Source organism: Aythya ferina (genome assembly GCF_964211825.1).
Source record: "Aythya ferina genome assembly, chromosome: 2".
Taxonomy (NCBI): Eukaryota; Metazoa; Chordata; class Aves; order Anseriformes; family Anatidae; genus Aythya; species Aythya ferina.
The window spans coordinates 59,487,730-59,511,747 of record NC_140297.1 but is presented as its reverse complement, the minus strand read 5'-3'; the positions used below and the strand labels follow the sequence as shown (position 1 = coordinate 59,511,747).

At 38.0% G+C, this 24,018-nt stretch overlaps 1 protein-coding gene across 9 annotated transcripts in view; it reads left to right on the top strand.

Moving 5' to 3' along the window:
* Nucleotides 1-24,018, top strand: part of SUGCT (succinyl-CoA:glutarate-CoA transferase) — a 320,540-nt gene that overhangs the window by 4,772 nt on the left and 291,750 nt on the right. For 4 of the 9 annotated variants that reach the window (XM_084509763.1, XM_084509767.1, XM_084509768.1 and 1 more), the window contains exons 1-7: nucleotides 1,801-2,161; nucleotides 2,305-2,376; nucleotides 5,547-5,598; nucleotides 5,687-5,760; nucleotides 10,802-10,887; nucleotides 11,841-11,891; nucleotides 16,704-16,824. In XM_084509763.1, the coding sequence (XP_084365889.1) occupies nucleotides 2,038-2,161; nucleotides 2,305-2,376; nucleotides 5,547-5,598; nucleotides 5,687-5,760; nucleotides 10,802-10,887; nucleotides 11,841-11,891; nucleotides 16,704-16,824 (580 nt within the window). In that variant the 5' untranslated portion in view covers nucleotides 1,801-2,037. Of the gene's footprint in view, nucleotides 1-50; nucleotides 223-1,800; nucleotides 2,162-2,304; nucleotides 5,236-5,546; nucleotides 5,599-5,686; nucleotides 5,761-10,801; nucleotides 10,888-11,840; nucleotides 11,892-16,703; nucleotides 16,825-24,018 lie in introns of those variants that run through there. The other 5 variants (XM_084509771.1, XM_084509764.1, XM_084509766.1 and 2 more) reach the window with 5 other exon arrangements.

Sequence of the window (24,018 nt, the reverse complement as noted above, 5' to 3'; positions counted from 1 at the left end):
CGTTTTAATTTTGACTTTTTTTTTTTTTTTTTTTTTTTTTTTTTTTTTAGGCTGTGCATTGCGTTTGGAACGGCTGGCAGTTCTTCCGTAGAACGGGTAGAGTGCTCGGGCAACGAGAGCTGTGGAACTCAGAAATTCGTAAAAATGTCCCTTGGAGGAGAACCCCCTGTTCAGCAGGATAACAGCGTTACTTACAGCGTTCCTCCTCTGAGCCATACGAGCGTAAGTCCTGAAAGAATCAATGAAAAACAGGGAATTAAATTTTCAGATTGCCATCCCTGCAACGCTGCCCTACTTCATCGCAGCGTGTGACTGGTGCCTTCAGAACAGCAGTGAACAGGCATCAGCCGAAAACACAAGGGGGGTGCGTTCTTGCACCTGCTGGTCTTGCTTTCCTTTAAACACCGCCTTGTTGGTTTGTTTGCTCTGCCAAGGGAGATAACTCACTTTTTGTTCCCAGCCAGCTCTGTTATCCTTGAAAAGCTGCAATGCAGACACAGAGATTAAACCCATTCACTTAGTAAAGGGTTAGCAAAAGATTTCCTGTTTCTTTTTCTCCAAAAGACCAATTTTCTACCTACTATTATACATTCAAGAAATACCACGTCTATGCAAAGCAATTTATCAACGTGCTATCAGTTTCTCAGTCTGACCAGTCTTATTGCAGAAATTGATGGTTTCTTTTAATTTAAACCATTTTCACACCAAGCTAATGAGAAATAAACATCATTATACAGATGTTAAGTTACTTTGGGGTAATTTTGCTAATTAATTTCTTCTCATTGACAAATCCTAATTGCTTTTAGGATTCTAAGCATACAAGTCACACTTTCCATTACCTATTGTATATCCAGCCAACAAACCTGTGATGGAACTTTTCCCTTTGTTCCTCCTCAGCGTCCAGGTGCTCTGTCAAGCAAAACTTTTAAGAGTGTGTTGTTTATCATGCTCATTTTCAAGCAGTCAGAAGTTTTATGTAGATAGAGTTATATCTATCAAGATGCAGCTGTCATCCTCCCAGTGTATTTCCCATGAATAAATGCCAAACCTCTGTGCAGGGTTTTTTATCCTATTAAGACTTTTTTTTTTTTTTTTTTGGCGGGGATGTTAAAAGCCTTTCACTCTGTCCTACTAGAAACTAAAAAGAGTCTTTAAGCGAGTCTTGCCTGAGCAAACTACTTAAAGACCTAGTCTTCTGAACCCTTAAAGAGTTATGTACAGGTGAAGAGAGGGCTTCCAGCATAATTAACGTTGCACCTCTAATGAAGAGCAAGTGAGCTCAAGGATCTACCATGTGCTAAGCAAGAGGACTTAATGGCATGCCGTATAATTGCCTGACTTGTTAAGTATGGAAAATTGTCATGGGGATACTTTTTTATTTCACCCTGGCAATACAGTACAGCAAACAAGAAACAGGTTTCTAGCTATAAGTTGGTTCAGCTTGGAGCTAGACATCACAAACACAAAAAAGTCGATTTTGGGTAAGTCCTGAGGTTTGCATTCCAATTAAGCATTTGGAACCGCTGTTCTAGCACCTGAAAGAAATTTCACCATTTATAAAGTCCGACCACCTGCGTCCCACATGCTAAGAAAAGACCTGGTTTGTTACCACTTTTTTCCGCCTTTTACATGGGGGTAACAGGGCTGGCACACCGGACACTACCTGTTATCCGGATCGGAGGCTAAGAATCTGTCCTATTTAACACCGCAGGGCAGGGCAGGGCAGCCCACGGGCTGGCCATGAGCACCGAGAGGTCTCACTGAAACCTCCCCAGATGCCACCGAGCCGGGGCCGAGGCGCTGCCCCCTCACGGAGCCCCGCGCACATCAACGCCCCCAACGCTCTCAACCACCGCGAGGCGGAGCAGCCTCGCGCCTGCGCACTGCCCCCAGCGGGGAGCTATTTAACGCTCCCCGTCTCCGGGGCGGGGGGTAGAGGGGTGCCGTGCTGAGGCGCCTGCGCGTTGCGGCGGAGCGCGACCCTTTTTGCGCTGCTCTCCGGGGCGGGGGGGCCGTCGCTAAGGCTAAGCCGCGGGGATGCTGAGCGCCGCGCTGGGAGGAAGGAGCGGAGGCGGCGGCGGCGGTGTGGGGGGGCTGTGGAGGAGCCTGCGCCACCCCGGCAGAGCCTCCTCGGCGGCACCCCCCGCGGCAGGTAGCGGGGGCATGCCGCGCCCTCGGGGGGGTGGGGGAGGAAGAGGAGGAGGAGGAGGCGGCGGCAGCTCTCAGCCCTGCCCCGCCTGGGGGTCGCGGTGTCGCCCAGCGCCGCAGCCGGGCTCTGATGCTCTCCTGTTCCCTTCCCCGCAGGTGCCAGGAGCCTGGCTGCCCGCAGCAGCTCCCTGCCCTTCCCGCAGGACGGCAGCCCCGGGCCGCGACCAAGTCAGTTTCCGCCGGCTGCGCTGCGCTGTGTTACAGAGTAACCCTGTTACCACATACCCAACGCAAACACTCGCCCGGCAGCCGGGGGAAGCTCAGCCCGGTGTGCGATGGGCACAGCAGGGGCAGCCCTGGCTGGGGGTGGCAGCGGAGAGCACCCCGCTTGTGGTGGCCTCGAGCACGTAGCAGTGTGTGCGGGCAGGGTAGGGGCATGAGGCTCCGGGGGCTCCCCCGCCCCCCGGAGCTGGAAGCAGTCAGAGCGGGATTGGTGTATTTATGTTTAACTTACACTGTTGTGTAAGCGTTGAAAGTCCTAATCAGCTAATGAAAAGCTTAGCTAAGGGAAAAACAACTAAGGAAAAGCTTTCAGGGACTGTGACAGTAAATGGGTTTCAGTCTGTTCTGCCATATAGGATGATCTCCTTGGCTGTTTGCTCCAGTTGTTACAATAAGCCAATTTATCACTACCTTTGTATATATCACTACCTTTTATTTCTACTTTCATGATAGGGACAGCCTGGTGAATTGAACTAAGCATTTAAACTGTCTCAAGATTGAATGGATCTATTTATTTTTCATCAAATATGTGTTGAAATAGATATGTGTAGCTATCTTGTTTACAGTAAATTCAAGATTCATGGAAACTTAGGCTATACTGAGGCAGAATGACAACAAAAAAACAGTCAAGGGAAAAAAGTTTGACTTGGGCTTGTATAATACCAGGCACATAGAAAAAATGAGGACAGGAGAGGCTTTTGGTCAGTACTTGTTCTTTTCTGATGGTATATATATTTTTTTATTTTATTTTTTTGTTCCTGCAGTGGTGGGTGGGTTGACAGCATTCCAGTACTTGGGATCAGTGCATCAGAACTGCTGTTTCTCTGATCACCAAAAGGCTTTGTGTTGTAATTGTTTCTGCAAGCTGGTGTCCTGCTGGAATGTGAACTCAGATTCTAGGAGTTTTCTTCTGTGTCTGCCTGTGCTTGTTCTAGTTTGAAGTGACTAGCAGGTCTGTCTCCTTCTTAGTCATTCACAAGCAAGCTTCTGATCTCTCCCCTTTCTAGCATTTTTGTAGACATCATCCTTATCTACGAGCATTTATGGAAGATTCCCAAGGGCCTGCATCTCTGGAACAACGCTTGTACTGTCACGTTCTGTTTCAGCTATAACAGAGTCCTAATCCCTGAATGGAGCATTAGCTGTACCATAGTGTAAGCGATAATTAGTAAGGGTTCCCCAGTCTCAGGGCGCAAATTGTCCAAACTTGAAATTTAACAGCCTTTTTACAGGCTTTTTGGGGAAAAATCTTTATGGCTTCCTGAAAGTGTTGGCTGTGGGTAGGGAACCTGTTGGCTGTGAAAGGCTGTTGTGTGTCTGTGAGAAATGGAAGTAACACTGAATGCTGGCTCAGGGAGGACACTAAGGTTTCTAGTGCTAGTGAGCAACTGAATAAGAATGTATTTTCAAATGGAATGCAAAGAAGAGAGGAAGGTGGGCCCTTCTGGCTAACTAACAAATGAAATATTTTTATTTTTAAATTTTAATTAATGACAGCAATATTATTGTGAAGCAGATTGACTTAGTTATTTAAAAGATAAGTGTATGCTTAACTGTTTGCCTAGCTAGAGCCAACTTGCTAATCTTGAGGTTACACTGGAGGATCTGTGATGCTTACCTGGCAGTAGTGCAAGTCTTTTCCGGCACTGGGATTTTTCACTGAGGTGTGCAAATGTTGAAGAGAAGTGGCAGTCTGGGTTTTCCTAAAGGGTTTGAAATGTTCAAAATACGTGGTTGTTCTTAGACAAGCTTGTTAGCCTGTTTTCAACATGCTGCTTGGTCTGCATATTGCATTAAAAAATAAAACCCATTAAACTCAAATCTCTCTGGAGTGATTTGTAGTAATTGAGGGGAAATGTCTTAAAGATGAAGAATGGGATGTGAATGTTTTTAGAGAGAGCAGTACAGTGACTGAAAAAGTAGCAGAAGCCTTGAATTCTCAATGCTTCTTCATAGCTCTGTAGATTATTTTTTTGTATGTAAACATATTAAGATTAAAAATCATTGAAATTAAAAATAAAAAAGAGCACTGGGGGGGTGTTGTGATAGGTGACTCTGATCTGACGGGGTGTGTGTGGTGCAGGCAGTCATGGTTGCACACCTCTATGTGGCTCTGAAGATGCCCTGCACTTTGAAGGGATTGTAGTTCCTTCCTCCTGTTCTGTAAGTCTGTGCTCAAGTGAACTGTTTTCTCCATGTTTTACATCTTCTTTTACCTGACAAACGCATAGAACTAATGCAAGTTAGTGCTGTGTAATTTTGTAATGTGTTTGGCCAGGTGCTGCTACTTTTTTTTTTTTTGTGGTAGAAGCCCACCTTACAAAAAGTAATGAAATCCCCACTTGCATGGGGCAGTGAAGTGTTTGCATTCCCAGTCTGCAGGTCAAAACATTGTTAGCAGAAGAAAAATTTCCTTATTCAAGGCTATGTGGAGATATTTGCAAACCTGTTGTCTAGATGATGTGACTGTTTGCCTTGCCATGCCACTGCTGCTGTTTCTCAAAGCTAGTCAGGCTGGAAGTGGTGAGGAGGGAAAGGAGGATAGAACTGTGGTTTGCTAGTAGTCCTGCCTGTATAATTGCCATTGAGAATTGAAAGAGAATTAGTGTTTCCTTGGTTCGTACACTCTGCCTTCAGTTTTGTAACTTCTCTTTTGAAATGCAGAGACTTTGTGTTGCAAGTGCATGGGTCTCCAGGTCAAACCACTTTGCTGCTGTGGATACTGTGATTCACATTGATCTGTTATCCATTAATTTTAGTTTGTCATTCAAATGTTTTCCATGCTTATCTTGGATCTTTCTTCAGGTTAGTCTTTAAAAGACGTGTGTTTGTGGTTGGAATATATAAAAATATTGGAGGTAGTTTTTACTGTAGAATACTTGGGTATCTACAATAGATTCTTTTATATCAGCTATAAGATTTTTCAACGTTGAAAGGCTTAAATAATAATGTAATATAATCCTAATAACATACCTGTAAAGAAAGCTTTATTATCTTGTATTTGGGGAGGGAGGATGATGAGAGAGTTAAAAGAAGGGTTTCAAACTTCCAATCAGAAACATCTTGGGGGAAAAAAAAAAATCAGGAGTGAGTTACTGTTTTCTGTTTCTTGTCAGGTGCTAGTAATGTAAAGCCACTGGATGGCGTGAAAATTCTTGACTTAACAAGGTTTGTGTTTTGTCTATCATTTGGAAAGCTCTGTCTAGATGCGGGTATTGTAGTAGGAAAAACTAAGAATCTTCTTACAATATTACAGGGTGCTTGCAGGGCCCTTTGCTACAATGAATTTAGGAGATCTAGGGGCCGAAGTCATCAAAGTGGAAAGGCCAGGTAAGGTTTGTCTTTATTTTAGCTATGGTAAGAATGTGTGCCAGTTTAGCAAATGATTGTTTGTGTATTTGGAATTGTTGTCTTCCAGTGTACCTCAGATTATTAACAACAATTTGTTTTGTGGTAATGTTGTGGGATGTTTACTATGGACTGAGAATGTAAGTCTGGACTCTCTGAAAATATTTAAAAAGACAATGCTATGTTGCATTGGTGACTGTTTTTGTTTACAGTGTGTGTATGGTATTGGCTAAGAAAAACTTTATTTTGTAGCTGTTTCTCTATATTTTTTAAAGCTATAGCTCTCACATTTCTGGAATACTCTGACATCATTGCTCTATTTCTGGGGTGATAGGGAACTAGTTACTAGTAAGTTTGCTTGCACATATATGTTCTGTTTGGTTTAACAATGTACTCAGTGTATGTGTGTTTTATTCAAAACCCAATACATCTAGGGAAGAGTGTGAGAAGGTTGAAGTTGTAAGATCAGTTCCCTTTTTTCCAGATATTAAGGTACAAACAATACCAAATCATCACTTCCTAAAATGGCTTATTCCATCACTCAAAATTAAACTGATGTGTTGAGTTGTTTGGACTTTGAGGTTTCAGTTTGGGCATGGGCATGCTTAGGTATTTAGAATTTCTTGTAATGTGGGTTTAAAACAGAGTTGTAACTGTAGAGTGACATCCGAAATTTGACGTGCGAACAGAAACTTCCAGCAAGGATTTATATAGGAATTATGAGTTCCCAGTCAGGATGCACAGGTTTGAGGCTCAATAGGTTTATAATATACTTTGATTTTTTTCTTCCCTCAAGGTAATTTTTTTTCATACATTGGTAAATTCATTATATTAGGAGCTACTGTGGTGGCTTTACTCAGCTGGGAAGCTAAATTCTGCCACAACCACACTATCACTCCCCCTCCTCAAAGGGAAAGGGGGAAAAATATGATGGAAAGGGCTCAAAGCTTGAGATAAGGACAGGGAAATCACTCAAAAATTAATCTCACTATGCCAAGTCTGCTTTGCTTGTGACGATAATTGATTACCAATTACTAACAAGCTAGAGCAGTGAGAAACACAAAACAAACTGAAAACACTTCCCCCCCTTTTCACTCTACTACCTCCTTTCCCTGGGCAGTGCAGCTACATATATAAGCTATCAAAGTTTTTGATTTGTTTTTTCTAACAACAGGAAATTATATAGAGAACAGTGAAACAAGAATGATATAGCAGTTTAAACTTAAAACAAACAAAAAAAGCCCAAACAAGTACAGGAATCATAAGAATTGGATGCTAAGTCTGAATAACCTTATTGCATGGTCACAATTGTTCATTATGTGAATTATTAAATTCACAATTATTTTCTAACTATTAAAACGTTACTAGGAACAGTATTACTACTGATACTTAGCACTTTAGACTTTTATGGTGCCTTCTTTTTGAATCCTTTGGGGCCCTCAAGTTAGGGCTCAGTATTATCATCATGAAGACCTTTGCTTGATTTTTTTTTTTTTTTTGGTGGCCTTAACTCTTGTTACTGTAGCAGAGTGGTGCAAGTGTGATAGAAGAAACATACTCTTTTTTGAGAGACAAAATAACTAATCTGCCTTTACAGTTCTTTTTAGTGTATCCTATGCGTTTGCCATAATAATTGAACACCTGTGGCACATTTAAACTTTTCACTCCTAGATTTTTTTTCATCTAGGAAGTGTTGGAATTTGATGTGTAGCTAATGCATAGGAGGTTGTGCTGGTATGAACCTGTATCTGTGAAGATGATAATCTAAGTTTTGACTTGTCCGTTCATGCTATGAGAATGAATAGCCACAAGACGGGCCTGCTGTGTTTGTGTGCACAAGTGAAGTTTTTTTTATAAATCATAGAATGGTTTGGGTTGGAGGGGACCTTAATGATCATCTAGTTCCTATAAAGGTATAAAAGTAAACTTTGATGCACTTTGATTTCACATAGCATGAAAGTAGGCTTTACTGTTAGCATTCAGTATAATAGAATCTTTTTGTAATTAGATTCATGTATTGGCAATTACTATCTCAGTTCTAATATGTAATTATAAGGAGGTATGACTGTAGCTCTTCACTTCTATGTCATCCTTAGAGTTTCCTGAACTCTACACCATTTACATATAAACTGCAATGACTTAGATTATTTTTTTGTGTGTGTGTTAGTTAAAGCTCTTTTTGCATGCAAGCCATTAGATTTTACAAAAAGAAACAAATTAAACCACACAAACAACACCCTGCCCTTCTTCATCACTGTCCCCCCTAGTAACCAACACCTAATAAAATTGATGCCTTTTTTCAGGGATCAGTTACACTCACACAGATTTCTTGAATTGGAGGTTAATTACAACTCCCTAATGAGAAATTTTCTTTATTTTCTTTATCGTGGGCCAATACTGTCTCTGGGTTTAAAGCCAAACACTGTGCTGCTGCTAGGGTTTTGAGTCTTTGCTCTTCTGTGATCACTGAACCACAGAATGGCTTTGATTGGAGGGGACCTTAAAGACCAACCAGTTCCAACTCCCTGCCACGGGCAGGGACACCTCCCACCAGACCAGGTTGCCCAAAGCCCCATCCAGCCTGGTCTTGAACACCTCCAGGGACAGAACATCCACAGCTACTCTGGGCAACCTGTTCCAGTGCCTCACCACCCTCACATTGAGGAAGTTTCTTAGTGAGTGAGTCTGTTGCCAGCCTTCCTGTAGGCCCCCTTTGGGTATTGGAAGGTGGCTATAAAGTCTCCATGGAGTTTTCTCCAGGCTAAAGAACTTCAACATTTCTCAGCTTGTCTTCACAGGAGAGGTGCTCCAACCCTCTGGTCATCCTTGTGGCCCTTCTCTGGACTCATTCCAATCTTAATTCTAGTGCTCAATGTGACTGAGATTAACAAGCTTTCACTGTGTGTTTTCAGATGCAGAAGCAGATTTCTGTCACTACTTTAGAGTCTGGCTGGACTCTGAGTAGTTAGCTTCATAGATAGAACTTATTTCAGCAATGGAAGAATATTTGTGTGTGTTTTACTTAACATAACAGTTTTTCCACTCAACACTTGCACTTGATATAAAAAGAGCTGTTTCTGAGATCTGCTGAGGATTGAGTAATGGTAAAGCAAAAAAAAAAAAAAAAAAAGCCCTACCTCTTCTACATTTTTTAGTTCTAAAAACCATACAGGAATAACAAGCCACATGGCATTCAGTTCAGTTCTAGAATTACACCCTTCATTTGACTTTTAGTTTAAGCTTCATCACACATTTGAGGCATGTAACTATGCCACAGGAGCTGCGCATCACATCAAGTTTCCATGTTTAAATTTTCTTTACTTTTCTTTGGTATTGTCTTTACCAGTTCTTTTCAAAACTAATAAATCATACAGTTGAGATACTAAGACATGACGTGTCTTGTATTTTATTTTCAATAGGGAATATAAAGCTTTTGGTCATCTAACAAAACATTGAACATGTATCAGAAGTCTTGTCACAGCAACCTATGGATCCTCCTTAGTCATTTGCTGTTTGAAATGTTTTCACATTAGCAACAGGGCAGCAGATGCATTAATTTGATGAGATGGACAGTGGTATTTCAAATACCACTGTAATTCTATAGTAAGAATGGAGCAGTGTTGATGATTAGTATGAAGTAATTAGTTTGGAGATTGGCATTCCTGCTCTTGAAGAGTTTGTTTGGTTGTTGAAGGAGAAAAGCAGCCTGAGAAGTCTGAATGTCAATCATTTGACATTCAGTTTGAATGTCAGTCATGGATAATTTCATTTTTCTGTGAGTTGTCTGTAATCACAGGAGTGTTTATTTGTAGAGGATAGTAGTCATACTAGCATCCTACATGGAAAGTATTACTGAAATTTTGTTTAACTGGCTCAAGATAGGAGCATATAAAAGCAATACTACTTTTTTTTTTTTTTTTTCCCCTGAGCTTCCTGCTTGAACCAAGATAGTTCTTTGAGATAATAACCAATACAAATGTTGGTGAGTATAATTTACTTCTGTATAACTTCTGCCACATTTGAGTTTAGATGGCTGTAACCTTTAGGTGTTCTTCCAGTGTGTAGCATGATAAGGCAGTGGTTATATTGTGTTGGACCAAAAGTTCTTTAGGTCAGTTGCTAGTATTTGTCTTCTGTATTGCCTCGCTAAGGAAAGTTTTCATTCCCTTAAAGTTAACAAGCAGTTAAGGTCTAGATACTGAAATAGATAAAGAGATATCGTGCATGCTTGCTAGCACTTGGGATCATGATTATATCAGAACTTAAATTTAGTTTTAATTCTAATTAGATTGAAACTAAAACTGGCAATTAAAATAGATTGCCAGTCTTTATGACATTCAAAAAAGTTTAAAATTGGAAATTAAGCACAAATGAATCAGTGACATCAGTAGCCGCAGAAGCTTGAATTCCATTTTCTCTTTCTGTAAGGCAAGAGAATTTCTGAATGGTGGAGCACTGTAGGAAGCGTTTCTTTTTGGTGCTGTTCTGCAACGTGCAGCTCAACAACTTGTTGTTGACTAGTGATATCATGACTTTGTGTCTGGAGTGTTTCATGAATGGCTTGTTGACTGTGTGAACAAGAACGTCTGCTAAATTCTTCCAGATTTCATGAAAGAATGGCATTGCAGCTCTGCTTTAAGTTAAAAAGGAACTAAAAATACAGCCGCTCCCCAGTGCATTTATTTGCATTTTAAAATGAAAATAATCATAGCAGGAACAAGGCAAGCTGTTTCAAAATCATCACAGCACAACCAAAAACAAAATTTGCTTTGCATAATCACATTCATTCTTAGGTGCTTTCTGAAAGAAATGTCCTAGAATATGTATGTTAATCTCTTTTTTTTTTTTTTTTTTTCCCTGCCTACTAATTGAAATTTAGAAGGTGTAAATATTACGTGGGGGGGGGGGATGACGACAAGAAAATAACCCTTCTTGTTCCTTTTGGGTTTGGGAGTGTAATACAGAACAGTTATTTAAAAAAAAAAAAAAAAAGGTAAAAAAATTTGATGGTTATTTCTTTCAGGAGCTGGTGATGACACAAGAGCTTGGGGCCCACCTTTTATTGGCAAAGAAAGTGTTTATTTTCTCAGTGTCAATAGAAATAAAAAGGTAAATGAAGTGCTACATTGAAGATTAATCTGTTGTAATTGCAATTAAAGATGTAGTTCTTCTTCAAATTGTTTACATTTGGTCTGGTATAAAGGCTGAACTCTTTACAGTACATTATCACATTATCATTGACTTAAAACTAAGTGAAAGTGAACAGTAAAACTGTAAGCGAAGATGATTAACAGAACTTCACTAGTTTAATTTTCTTAGATGTACTTTATAAGAATATAATTTGACTTCATTTGATTGTTAACATATATAATGGAGTAATAAATTACATTGGCATTAATTATGTTGTCAAGGTGAATACATTCCAGGACAAAAATGAAGTATTTCAAACAAAAAAGGCTGTTAATCTCTGGTATGCTTCTGGGGTCAGCTGAGGCAATTTCGAAATACAAGAGTCGTCCTGCCAGTCTTCAGTTGCTGGTGCAAATCAACTGAAAATTAACCCTGATGAAATTCAGGGTTTTTACTTCTTTTAAGATCATTTTTTTTGGGATGGATCACCTGAGCTGACCTGCCCTACCTGGCAGCTGGAGATGTGGGAGAGCAGGCGGCATACTGTAGTTAGGTTGACTGAGTGTAGTTTGAAACTTGAGGATTAATATGAAGCTTCACAAAGTGTCTGAGCTGTTTAGTGGCTTGTTGCCATTGCAACAAATGTTTCTGGTGTCCCCATGTGTACTTGCAGTAGTAAGTGCTGTACAAACATACAGTGAGCAGACCACAGTGCAGCTCCCAGTTGCACATCCATCAGGCTTGTTCTGTTGCTTGTCTGATTCTGAGACCATTAAGCCTGCTTTACCAACAGAAAATTATTTTTAGGGGTGGAGTGGGGTTAAAATTTGTTTATTTAGCTTAAGTGTGAAACTTAACTGTTGGTTGTGTTTAGAAGAAGTTGATAATCATTAAGGGCTTTTTGCCTAATGACTTTTTTTTTTTGTCTCCAGAGTATAGCTATCAATATGAAGAATTCAAGAGGAGCAAAAATAATCAGGGAGGTAGGTTTTAATGGAATGTAAATCATGCCTATTTTATATTGGTTTGGTCCTGTGTAAGAAAGAATAAACTCTGCATAAACTCTCAAGTATAAGATATCTGATAATTAAAAATATGTATATGTGCAGTTCACTTCTTAAATACTTCTTAAATTACAGTTTATTGCCTCTATACTGCAGTTTTGCATGCAGAAAAGTCTGGTGCACAGTGTAATTTATAATGATTTTAGATAAAATTTACTTAAACTTCATCAAAAGCTTGAAATGAAATATTGCAAGAAGAAGGTCTAACAATCTAGTGCTTAGCTGGTGCTGTGTTAGATCTTACTGTACAACTTCATCAACCTATCCTGAAACTCCTTCCAATGAAGTCAGCAATGAGCTCACAGAAGGAGAATTGGGTTACGCTCCTTGCATGTTTCAGAGTGTTACAGTTTATTCACAACTTCACTTAAACTCCAAAGATTTCTATATAAGCCAAGGATTTTCTGGTTCCCTCTCTCCGTGCTCTTTGCAGAAGAGAACCATTCATTACTGATTGTTATGAAGCTGTATGTTTATCTTCTAAAGGTTTTGGAAACAGACAGGCCATTAGGAATAACACAGATGTATTTTTTGGATAAAATAGTCACATTCTAAATAAGGGTTTAATGAGAAAGTTCCTCCCAGAAAACCATTTAAAAAAAAAAACACGCACACACACACCACCCTAGTTCTCTTTGACATTTGGGAAAAGAAATGGTGAAGGGAAGAAAAATTACTGTAAGCAAAAAAAAAAATGAACCGGTTTGACAAAGTTGAAGACATCTGGGACTATGAGTCAGGATGAACTGGAGGAAGGATGGATGCAGCATTAGCTTCTTTCGTGTGAATGCTACTATTTATGGTTACGAAATTCCTTTTTTCTCATCTTGACATTTGTGCAGGAAGGGGGCTGCTTGATTTTGTTGTTAAATGTGCAACTTCTTTCTGCCTGCACAATAGAGAACCTCTACATGGTTTGTGCCACTGAATGGCTGGTGAATTAAGAATTTACAGTATTACAAATTTTCAGCTTGAGGCTGAGTTCAAACCCCACATGATTTTTGTATCAAAGTAGCAACTTTCCTATCACTGTTCTACTTCACTCAGTGACAGCTGTGGAAGAATTTGGTGCAGAGGTTTTGACATTTTAATACTGCATCTCAAATGGAACCAGAGTATATTTTCTTCCATTTGGATTTTCTGAAGAATAAGAGTATTATATATAAGAGGCTATCATTTGTTGTCAGCTGTCTTTTGGTAACATCAGGAAAGATGAGTAAAGAATTGAGTGTTGTTCAGCAGTGTGTTTCCTATAGTGTAAAGTAATGTTTGTGTCTGCAAGGTATCTAATGGCAAAAGAAACTTTACATTTGGGGCATTGGTTACTCACAAGTAAATACAAATTGTGTCCTGGGCTGAAGACCTACAAAGAAAAGTGATGAGGTTATAATCATTTTCCTTTATTAAGAAAGAGAGCATGGCTAAAATAAGTCATTTTCTCCTTTCACCTAAATTCTATATATGTGGAAGAAGGTCAATATCAGACTCCAGAATCATATTAACAAAGGAATAGAGTCTTGAGGTATATGAAAAAAGCACAACCTTAATAATTGCATCAATATTATCAAGTATGCAGAAGAAACCCGTTAATCAACTGTCCAGGATTTGTCACAGTACTTAAAAATTAACCAAAAAAACCCCCACAAAACAAACCACTCTTGCCCAAAGGTCTGTTCTTGCATAATTAAGTGATTATTTTACACTGAAGTTCCTCCTACTACTTTGGTGCTCTGTTTTGTTTCTTTATTCTGTAGCACTTGTAGCACTGTTTTCCTTCCTAATGCTTTTAACTTGCTGTTAACTGCCTTCCAAATACTTGAATGTCTCACTGAATGGAAATTATTTTCTCTACAGTGACAGTATGTGCACTAATACCATCCTCTGACACATAATATGATCTTTTTAGAGCATTATTCAGCAATTTTCAGCATCTTGTTTTAAGAAACTTGGATACCTTTCTCCTGAGTATTTAACCTTAACTAATTAAATTCTGTGTTTAGTCATGAAGGACTTAGAAGTTGGATGGGGAGCTGATGGCACTTCTTCCTTCCTCCTGTTCAATTTAGCTGATAGGTCAGCATGTGTCATGAATATGGTCATCTGATTGTGTGCATATACACACATTTCTCTGTGTGGAGTACTTGTTTCAAAAAATCTTTTTAAAGGCAATGAATAGCCTGCTCTGTCAAATCAGTATCATCGTGTTGTTTATATTTAATTTAACGACTAGTTAGCATGCATGATACCGTTTTTCTGTCCTGAGGTTGAACATATCAGTGTCTGATCTGAAGGATATAGTATTTCAACTCAGGTCTGTGTTCTATTGCTGTTAGTAGAATCAGAAGTACAAGCGATCAGCTGTGGAGGGCCTGTAGAACACAGTATGAAATTTCAGTTGACAATGGACTTAAAACCCATTGATTTTAAGAACATGCAATTGGTTAGGATCAGAGTCTGAGTTCAGTTCTTGCCAATAGCAGAACACTGGGTACCTCTTAGAGTTCACTGAGCATCAAAAGAGATGCATACTATGCACACACTGACTTGTACATTAAAGACTCATTCCAAGAGTAATGAGAATATTAGTGGCAGAGCTGGCACAATATTTGTAAGATATCTATAACATTATGTTCATCTCTGTAAGAATATATATACACACTGCTAGACTGGTCCTAAATCATTGTATCTTCACTTCACACTGTAATCAACCATATATGTTGCCATATCCAGAGGTATTGCACTTATTATTTTTTTTTTTTTAGCCATCTTTTTTTTCCCCTCAGTGAATTGTAGGAGATAGTTCTTCAGTATGAGATGGGCAACGGATCTCAAACTAGCCTATACCATCACTGTACATTTGATAGATTACAAAGTATAGTGAAAACAGTACACAAGTTGTAACTGATTGCTTTTCTTGGATTAATTTAGCTAAGGTTGTAGTTTTGCCAATTGGAAAAGTATTTAATGTATGGACTGTGAAAGATTTAGAGAGAAAATAACCCCCCCTTGGCTCTCTTTTTCATAAAGGCATGACATTAAACAACTAACAGCTTCCCCCACTGCATTGCCCTTAATTTACTTCTGTGGTTGGATCTGCTGTCCTGCACAGAGGATTGGGACAGTCATAGATCTGTCTGAGCTGCTTCTGTTTTTACTAGGCAATGCTTTAGCTCTGTGAGCTCTGTGGAAACCTTATCTGCTTGAGAACTGTCCTGTGACAAATGCCTGCTTTTTTATTAACTGTCATGAACTTATGCCCTTCTATGGAGTCCACTTCTATTGAATAGTGTTATTTTTTTATTTTTTTATTTTAAAAAGAGCCATTTGTCCACATAGAAATCCAGCAATACTTATTTAGAATATGGAGACTCATATTGTAATGGTTTAAAACTAGTGGTCCTAGCAGTTCTTGACACAGCCCCTTGAAATAGCTTACAACATGCATTTTAAAATCCACTTTTACCTTATGCTGAACTTAATTTCTGTAAATTTTACTAATGTTTTATCCATGCTTCCAGTTAAACCATTCATAATTTGCATGCCTTCTTGACTGAATAAGAATCAATTTGTCTTTCCTGTTAAATATTTATTGGCTTAGCTGTTTCTTTGGCCTGAGATTCAGCTAAACAGTGTACACACTAGAACAAAAATGCTTATGATTGCTGATATGATGACACTAATTTATAGAAGCTGGCCCAATGTGCTGTATATATTGATCAGACAGCTGCATGGTAGTTCCAGAGAATGTGACTCTGGTCTTGAAATAACATTAAGAAATGTTTTAGATCATGCTTAAAGATGTGTGCACAGATATGTTCCTTTCAGGGAATAACTTTTAAATTCCTGTAAAAAGAAACAAAAGAAAACAACCCACAACCAAACAGGGGAAAAACTCCAAAACTATACAACTCTGCCAAGCACTACGTATTTCTGTTCATGTGTAGTTCTTAAGCTTCAGAAGTTTGCAATATTATATTGAAACTTGTATACACATTTCTGTTCATAATTTCTATAAGAATGAAAAGATGCAATTTAAAGCCTATCAAGGCCATATGTTAATCTGTAACTTCACTAGATTTTGCACTAGATCATTCATTTAAATGTGATGCAGAAAATCATGCTGCAGAGCTTGATATCACTGTTCTAATTGAGGTGATTTTAAGATGTTCATGTTAACCCCATAACATTTTTGGGCTATATATTTTGTTTCCACATACAGAAAGTGGGATATATAGCCTCTGTTCCAGTAAGTGTAATGAATCATTTTAAAATGTAAAAATAAAAAATAAACAACAAAATAAAGGTGTGCATCGTTGTCCCCCCCCCCCCCCCCAACGTTTTACAAAACTATAAGGTAGAGAAAACATGAAAAATAAACATGCATCCTTTTCCCCTTCTTTCCTCAAGCTAACTGCAGGTATGAAGTTGGTGACTGTTCTGTAAATTTTGGTCAAGTATTTGGAAATTAATGTGATTTTGCTAATATAATTATGTTGTAGTTTTATTTAAAAGCTTTAGGATTTTGGTAGTTTTTTTTTCTAGACACACAGCATCCCTAATGTGTAGTTTGCAGACATGCACAGTCTAACAGACCAAAAAAATCTCTTTAAGTTTGAATTCTGTTCTGTCAGAAAGACAAGAACCATCTTGATTAGTGAGATGTCAAGTTATATGAAGAATTTATTGAACTTTTGGAAGCTCATTAACAAATCTTACTCTTCTTTTCTAAAGCTCGCAGCTGTGTCTGATGTTTTTGTGGAAAACTACGTCCCTGGGAAACTGGCTGAAATTGGTCTGGGTTATGAAGACATTAAAAAGATTGCTCCTCACATAGTGTACTGTTCAATAACAGGTATTGTAATTTCAGTAGCTTGTGTTATTGTTCCTTTATTCCACTCATCTTGTTGTAAGTCATGTAGTAATATCAAGGTATGTTATTTTGCTGTCAGTTAAGTTAAACTGGAAGATAGAAAACAAGTTTAATTCAAAAACAGATACAGAAAAATTGGGAGGCAGAAATGATATCAGCACCTTGTAAGGTGATCAACAGTGGCAATAGTAGACTGCTGTGCTCCTATTTGTCACAAAGGAGACAGTATTGGTGGGGTTCCTTGCATTTTGCTTTAAACAGATTGATAACTCATTTTCCTCCATCGGTTTTACCGAACCAGTTTTCATTGCAAGTTTCCAATCTAGTCATTTCGATGTTTACTGCCCTGAAGCATCCTTCTCTCTTCAGAGTTATCTAGTTGAATGTTCATGGAAAGGAAGTAGACATGAATATCAGGACCTGCATATGTGTTAGAATTAAATTAAAACAAAGAAGTTTGTTTTTAGCAATTCACATCTTGTTTTTAGAAGTTAACATCTTTAGCTTTTTGATGACTGTGTGTTTCCCATTTAATGGGAAGCAAGTGAGTTTTTTAGTCTGTGATGTGTTTTTCATACTTTTATGCTTTTTTGAGCCCTTAAGAAGACAAGGGCAGAAAGGCGATTATGTTCAAGACTGGCTGTGAAACCTGTTAAGTCTGTCTTTATGTATGTTTTGGTTGGTCTGCGGTTAGTTACCACAGTGGTTTTCACATTTGCATGTGCATGTAATTTATCATTAGTAAATTGAATGTTTTTGTGTTTTTAGTTGCTGTACAGTTGATGAAAGAATAAAATGATACCCCTCTTGCAATTTATTTGTGATGGCTTGGCCTTTGATTTGGTAAATCTACTTTTCCTCATGCTGCACATATCAACTTCTGAGTGCTTTTTTATGGTTGTGATATTAGATGAAAACTTTGACTGAAGTAAGAAACTACTTCATTTCACAGCTTAGGTGGAAAAGGACCACTTGAGTTCATCTAGTCCAACTCCCCTGCTCAAGCCAGGTCACCTGAAGTGGGTTCCTCAGGTCTGTGTCCAGATGGGTTTAGAGTGTTTCCACAGATAGAAACTCCACAGTCTCTGGACAATCTGTTCCACTGTTTAACATTTTGTCATGATGAAAAATATTTTGTGTTCAGGTGCAATGCCATGCGTTTTTAATTTTTGCCCATTGCCTCTTATCATCCAATGGATGCTACTGAAAAGGGTCTGGCTCCCCCTTGCTCACTCCCTCCCACCAGGTATTTATATTCATTGGTAAGAATCCCCTGAGTTTTCTCTTTTTCTAGGCTAAAGTCTTAGCTCTTATCCTTTCCTCATGTGTCAGATACTGCAGTCTCTTAACCATTCTGTGATTCCATGAGGATGATTAAGGTTGGAAGCGACCTTAAAGACCATCCAGTTCCAACCCCTCTGCCATGAGCAGGGATACCTCCCACCAGACCAGGTTGCTGAAAGCCCCATGCAGCCTGGCCTTAAACACTTCCAGGGATGGGGCATCCACAGCTACTCTGGGCAACCTGTTCCAGTGCCTCACCGCCCTCACAGTGAGTAAGTTCTTCCTTATATCTAATCTAAATCTCCCCTCTTTTAGTTTAAAGCCATTAGTCCCTGTCCTATCACTCCCTGACCAGGAGTCCCTCTCCAGCTTTCCCATAGGCCACTTTTAGGTATTGGAAGGCTGCTATAATGTCTCTCCAGAGGCTTCTGTTCTCCAGGCTGAGCAAGCCTGAATTTTCTCAGCCTGTCTTTATAGGAAAAGTGCTCCAGCCCATTGATCGTCCTCTGTCATATTCAGCTTCAGGTTAGCCTTGGCTTTCCTAACCCTTTGCTTGCACTACTGCAAGTTGAGAACAAACTGGTTTATTTCTAAACTCTGTGACCTGATTCAAGACACTACAGCTCAAAACTATTTAGTTTACTGTACTGCATTCAAATATCATTTGCTTTTTTGGAGCTGTGGAATGAACGCTTATGTAGGAATATTTAGCTTTTTTTTTTTTTTTTTAAAAAAAAAAAAAAAGATGGTAAAAAGGTCAAAACTAAAATATTTGCTGACAAAAATTGCTTACTGTATAAGCTCAGATTAAAATGTGAATGCCTATGGAAAGAGACCAAAATATTTTTTTCCATTGTAAACAAATAAGGTTAGACAAATAGCAAAGGAGGTTGTTAAATGCAATGAAACATTTCAGTAGTAATTATGATTCTATGTGTACTGCTGATTATTATGGAGAATGCTAGGGGAGTTTCTGTACTTAAGCCATTTTCTGCAAGGGGTCAATTTGAGAAATTGTTAATTTGAATATTAAATTATTAAATACAAAAGGCTTCAGAACAAATTAGTAAAATGAATACTTACAAATCATCTGTATCAGTATATTGGAGCAAGGTGAAGTTTTGTTGGAGCCTGTGTTATTAATATGCATCATAACTTTGCCAAGGAAAACATACAAAAAGTTAACTGACCACACTGAGCTGTTCATGTAAACATATGAATCATTTCACTTCTCTGAAGCAGATGGGGGAACCTTATCAGTAATCCTTCACTTTATAAGGTACTTCTCATTCCTCTGCTTGCTGTTCATAGCGTTCAAATGCTTTTCCTCTTTCTTCTTGTTTCTTAAATGTGGAAGTCTATTAAAAATAAGGGGATTTGGGCACAGAAATCTGTCTATAAACAATGTCTTAGATGTTGTGATGTTAGTTATGATAGTATGTGATCTAAAAACAGGTTTATGTGAGTTAATTGAGGCATCTGATTTGGATGCCTGGTTTTGTGAAAAATTGGTGCAGGAAACAGGTTAATGCTGTGTTCTGAAAGGCCCTCAAAAAGTACTCAGTTCCCTGACTGTAAACAGGAGCTATGCATGTGACAATGTGCAAGGATAAAGATTGGAATTAAAGTGAAGTGGAATGACCCTTGGACAAACTGAATTCTTGTAGGTTCCTGAGGGCTTAGATGCAATATTTCAGATAGAAAGAGACTGAGAATGCAGTCTAAGATTATTTGGTAATGCCATAAAAAAAAAAAAAAAACCTATGTGTATATAAAATGCCTAGCTGGAGATATGGAAAATATGAGTTAAGGAAGATCCAAAGAGAAGTATTGTTTGTCAGATGTAAGAGATGTGCTGGCCTAGAACATAGGATTAAATGGACTAGTTGTCTTCCCAAATGTTGAAAATTGTTGAGACAAATTATCTTGGTTACAGAAACCCCTTTTACATCTAAACAGTGGGATTTCATCCATCATTTTGCACCTCACTTACAGGCTGTGCAAGAGATAATAGGAATATGTTAGTTCTCAAGCTCTTTCTGTTCTGCAGGTCCTGTGAAGGATAATGGATACACAATATAACATGAATTATGTTATACGGTCTTTGAACAGAGGATTGGAGTGGTTTATGCTGTTTCACTCAGTTTCAAATATGCTTTTTAAAGGGTGTATTTTATGTATCATGACTATTATTAACAGACAAAATGATGTTGGTCATTGTTAATGACTATCATGAACTCTATTACATTTTAGATATGAGAATACAGAGACAGACATTTTGGCGTAACACTTGATAATGCATAAATAACCAAGAAATAAACATGTCCAGTGTGTCAAAATCAGGGTGTTTTCCCAACTTCTTATTTTTTTCTTCTTGTTATTCATTCTACATGCTGAAGACATTATGGCAGATTCTTTTAATAAATTACAAATAATTACTGGACGCTACTTCCCCTATCCTTTTAGTTAACTCATTAATGAGACTGGATATCATCTGGAATGTCTTGGTTTCTTATTTTTGGAACAATATTACCTTTCATGTTTAAACATCATAGGTATGGAATGCAATCAATAAACAAGTAATTTGAAGGAATCAGTTTCACCCTACAGCATAACTTGTGTAGCAGCTGTGATCAAGATGTCTTTCAGATTTTTTTTTGTCTCATTCAGTTGTTACATGCAAGTATAAGTAAGTCGAGTTGGATATTAAAACTTTTAATTTTAGGGGCCATCCAAAAATATGGAAAGTAACTTTCTGACTCTAGACCGCATTGTATCCTTCCTTTGTATTATTCCAGAGAGTGTGTGCTCAAGTTGTAATTGTTTTAGTGTTGTTATTATTATTATTGGTTTAAATATAAGATTATCTCTGTCCATTACCTTCTACCTTGCCTTTTTCTAGATACAATTGCCCAACTTAGCAAGTTCAGATTCTTCCTCCACTAGCTCAGTTCCTCACCAAACATCAATTTCTCCTACCTCTTTTGGCAACCCACACTTTCCTACCAAAATAATTTTCCAGGTAATATCCTTCAGAACCTTCATTCTAACCTGTTTTTTTGCTGCATAATGGGTGTGAGCAGTAAATATAAATAAAAAGTGGGCTTGAGCATTCTCCATTGGTCTGTGAGGACAACATAGATATATTTGTCAGGACCAACTGCTGGGACATGTGGTATGGTGTAGCATGTGCATCATTGACTGAATTGGAGATTTTAGCCTTGAAGCACTAGCAAATGTTTCCTTGGATAGTGTGTATTTTCCAGCTCTCATCATACCTTAAAACTGAATTCAGATATTTTGGTGGAAATAAAAAACAAAACAGAACCTTCAAAAGACACAACGATATTAAAGCCATAACCATGACAAAAGTCTACCATTTTTTTCAAGTCTTCACTGTAAAGAATAGAAATTCTCAGGGTTTTAAGCAAAGAGCTGTAAAGTTGTTTTCTAATATAGCAAAACAAACCAGCTTCCTCCTCAGTTTTGTGCTTAGGAATAGCAGAACCATTCTGTGACATTCTGTGAGAAAACATTCAGAAGTTTTGTTCTCATTATAGTGTAAAGATCAAGATTTGACTCTACTGCATAAAATACTTTTTTCAATGAAAGGTATGGAGGTGAGTGGTTCAGTGGAACAGGCACACATTGTAGCAGAAAAAAATCTGGAGACAGGCTTCCTGGAAGTCAAAAGCTATGCTACTTTATAATCTACACAGACTTCAGCAATTTCTCTTACATACGGGAATGCTGTTGGTATGGAATCGTCTCCTTTTAAATTTTGGACTGCTGCAAATTCCTAGTGATAGTAAAATGAAAGGTAGTGTAATTTTTCAGACAGTCCAAGGTCATACGTGGGTGAAGAGTTTAGACATAGGTAAGCCAGCTGCTGTTGTATTTTTGACATTTTGGAAGTCCTGATTAGCAAACCAAGTTTCTTATCCAAACAGTGCTGATTGAATGTTTCCAGCCCTGTGGCAGCAGTATTTCTCAATGTTTCTGCTGCTTTGTAAGTGCTCTCAAGCTCCAGATTGTCTGTTCTCACTCACAAGTTGGCTTTGCTGGTGAGAGTAATCTTAAAATTAGTCTAAATATATTATATTTTGACAGTTCTGTGGTTGAGATTGGTTTAATTTTTTATTATTTTTTTTTAATTGGCTGCGTAAGGTAAATAATGTACAGGTCATAGGAGAGTGACCATTTGTTGCTATCGGTATGATCTGTATAGTTCAACGAAGAAAATCCGTTCATTTCTGAACAGGAGGGGGCACTGTTTAAAAGGACAACTTTATTTTCAAATCAAAGCACTTTTTTTTTTCTTAATACCTCTGAAGGTAATACGTTTGGAAAGACTTTGAATTTTGTAGGTTTTTTGAATGATGAAAGCTATATTGCTCTTAGCTTCTCAACCCCTGCCTCCCTGCTCTGTTCGTTTATTACTTTTTGATTGAACTGTGCTTGCTTTACTTCTCTCTTACAGGTTTTGCTGAAGCTGGTGTTCCTTACTTTTTGGCTCCTTACCTTCTTTTCTAGGAAGCAAGCTACATAATACCTTGTATCACATGCAGGTTGCTTTTGTGTGTCGTTTGTGGCATTACCCAATTTCTTCTTTTTAATGTTTCCTTTTTCTGTCATGCCATTTCTTAAAATATGGCTGTATGGTACTTAGTTTTATGCCTGTTTTAAGATTTGTTTGTTTTCTCCTGTAAACAGGAGAAAAACAGTCTGGTGTATTTATGCTTGAAAGAGGTTGAAGACACAATGATGATCTGTTATGCAGAAATATCTTTTTTTTTTTTTTTTTTTTTTTTTTTTTGTTGAACTACAAATAAGATGTTTGGAATTGGTGATTTTATTAACTTTGTATTACTGTAACAGACTATATTTATCCAGGATTTTTGGTCTCTAACCCCAAAGAGTCTTAACTCTGATTTTAAAAATGATTAGGCTACATGGAAGTGTTAATTGTGCTTGCTAGCAAAAAGTAGTGTAAAAAGACAAAAAAAAAAAAAAAAAAAAAAAAAGTAGAAAGAATGGCAAAATATTTTTTTTCACATTTTGTGTGTCTTCTGAGTTTCATACGGTTCTAAATCTGTAATTTTACCTTGTAATGAATGTACATAAAGTCCTTAAAATCCATAAATGAACATATTCCTTCAAAAATGTCTTATGCATCTCTTGCATGATTCTGATGAATCTGAGAAGCAAAGTAGTTCTTCACTCTGTCTATCTGCCTAACAGATAGTAACTCAAAATAATGTACTGATGATTTGTAGCTGCTCCTCATGAGAAGATGTAGTGTTATAATTTTGATGCTCATCCTACTTTGTCTCCAGGATTTTCATGACAGGGAAAAAAAACAACAACCTCAGCATGTTTTGATGGTCAAAGGCTAGCCAAAGTGTTCTTAGTCCTCTAATTTGTACACTTTCAGTGGTGAGATGTGGAATTGCCTTGAACTAGGTATAGTTTGTAGACTCCCTCTTACCAAATGATTCTGGCCTATAAAATCATAGATAACTTGGACAGTCTAATTCTTGGTGCTCACTCCTTCCCCTGATGCACGCATGATGTTTTTGTCACTTCTAGATGGTTATAGGTCTGGATATAATTACTTGGAATAAATTGGTAGACTACCTGCCAACACAATGATAGATCCTACATTAAAGAAAATAGAGTATGTTTCATAACATGATATAAATTGGCAAAGTAACTTCTTAATGTTGTAAATTATTGCTTATGGAAATAGCATACAGGTAGGAAATGAAGTTGTACTGTCAGAAGCTGGCTCAAGCAATGTTTTAGTTGTAACTAAATAACAGCAACTGTAGAAATGGTTTTGGTCAAAAGTTATTAACATTTCACTCTCCCAAATTTACTAACAAGATGGAT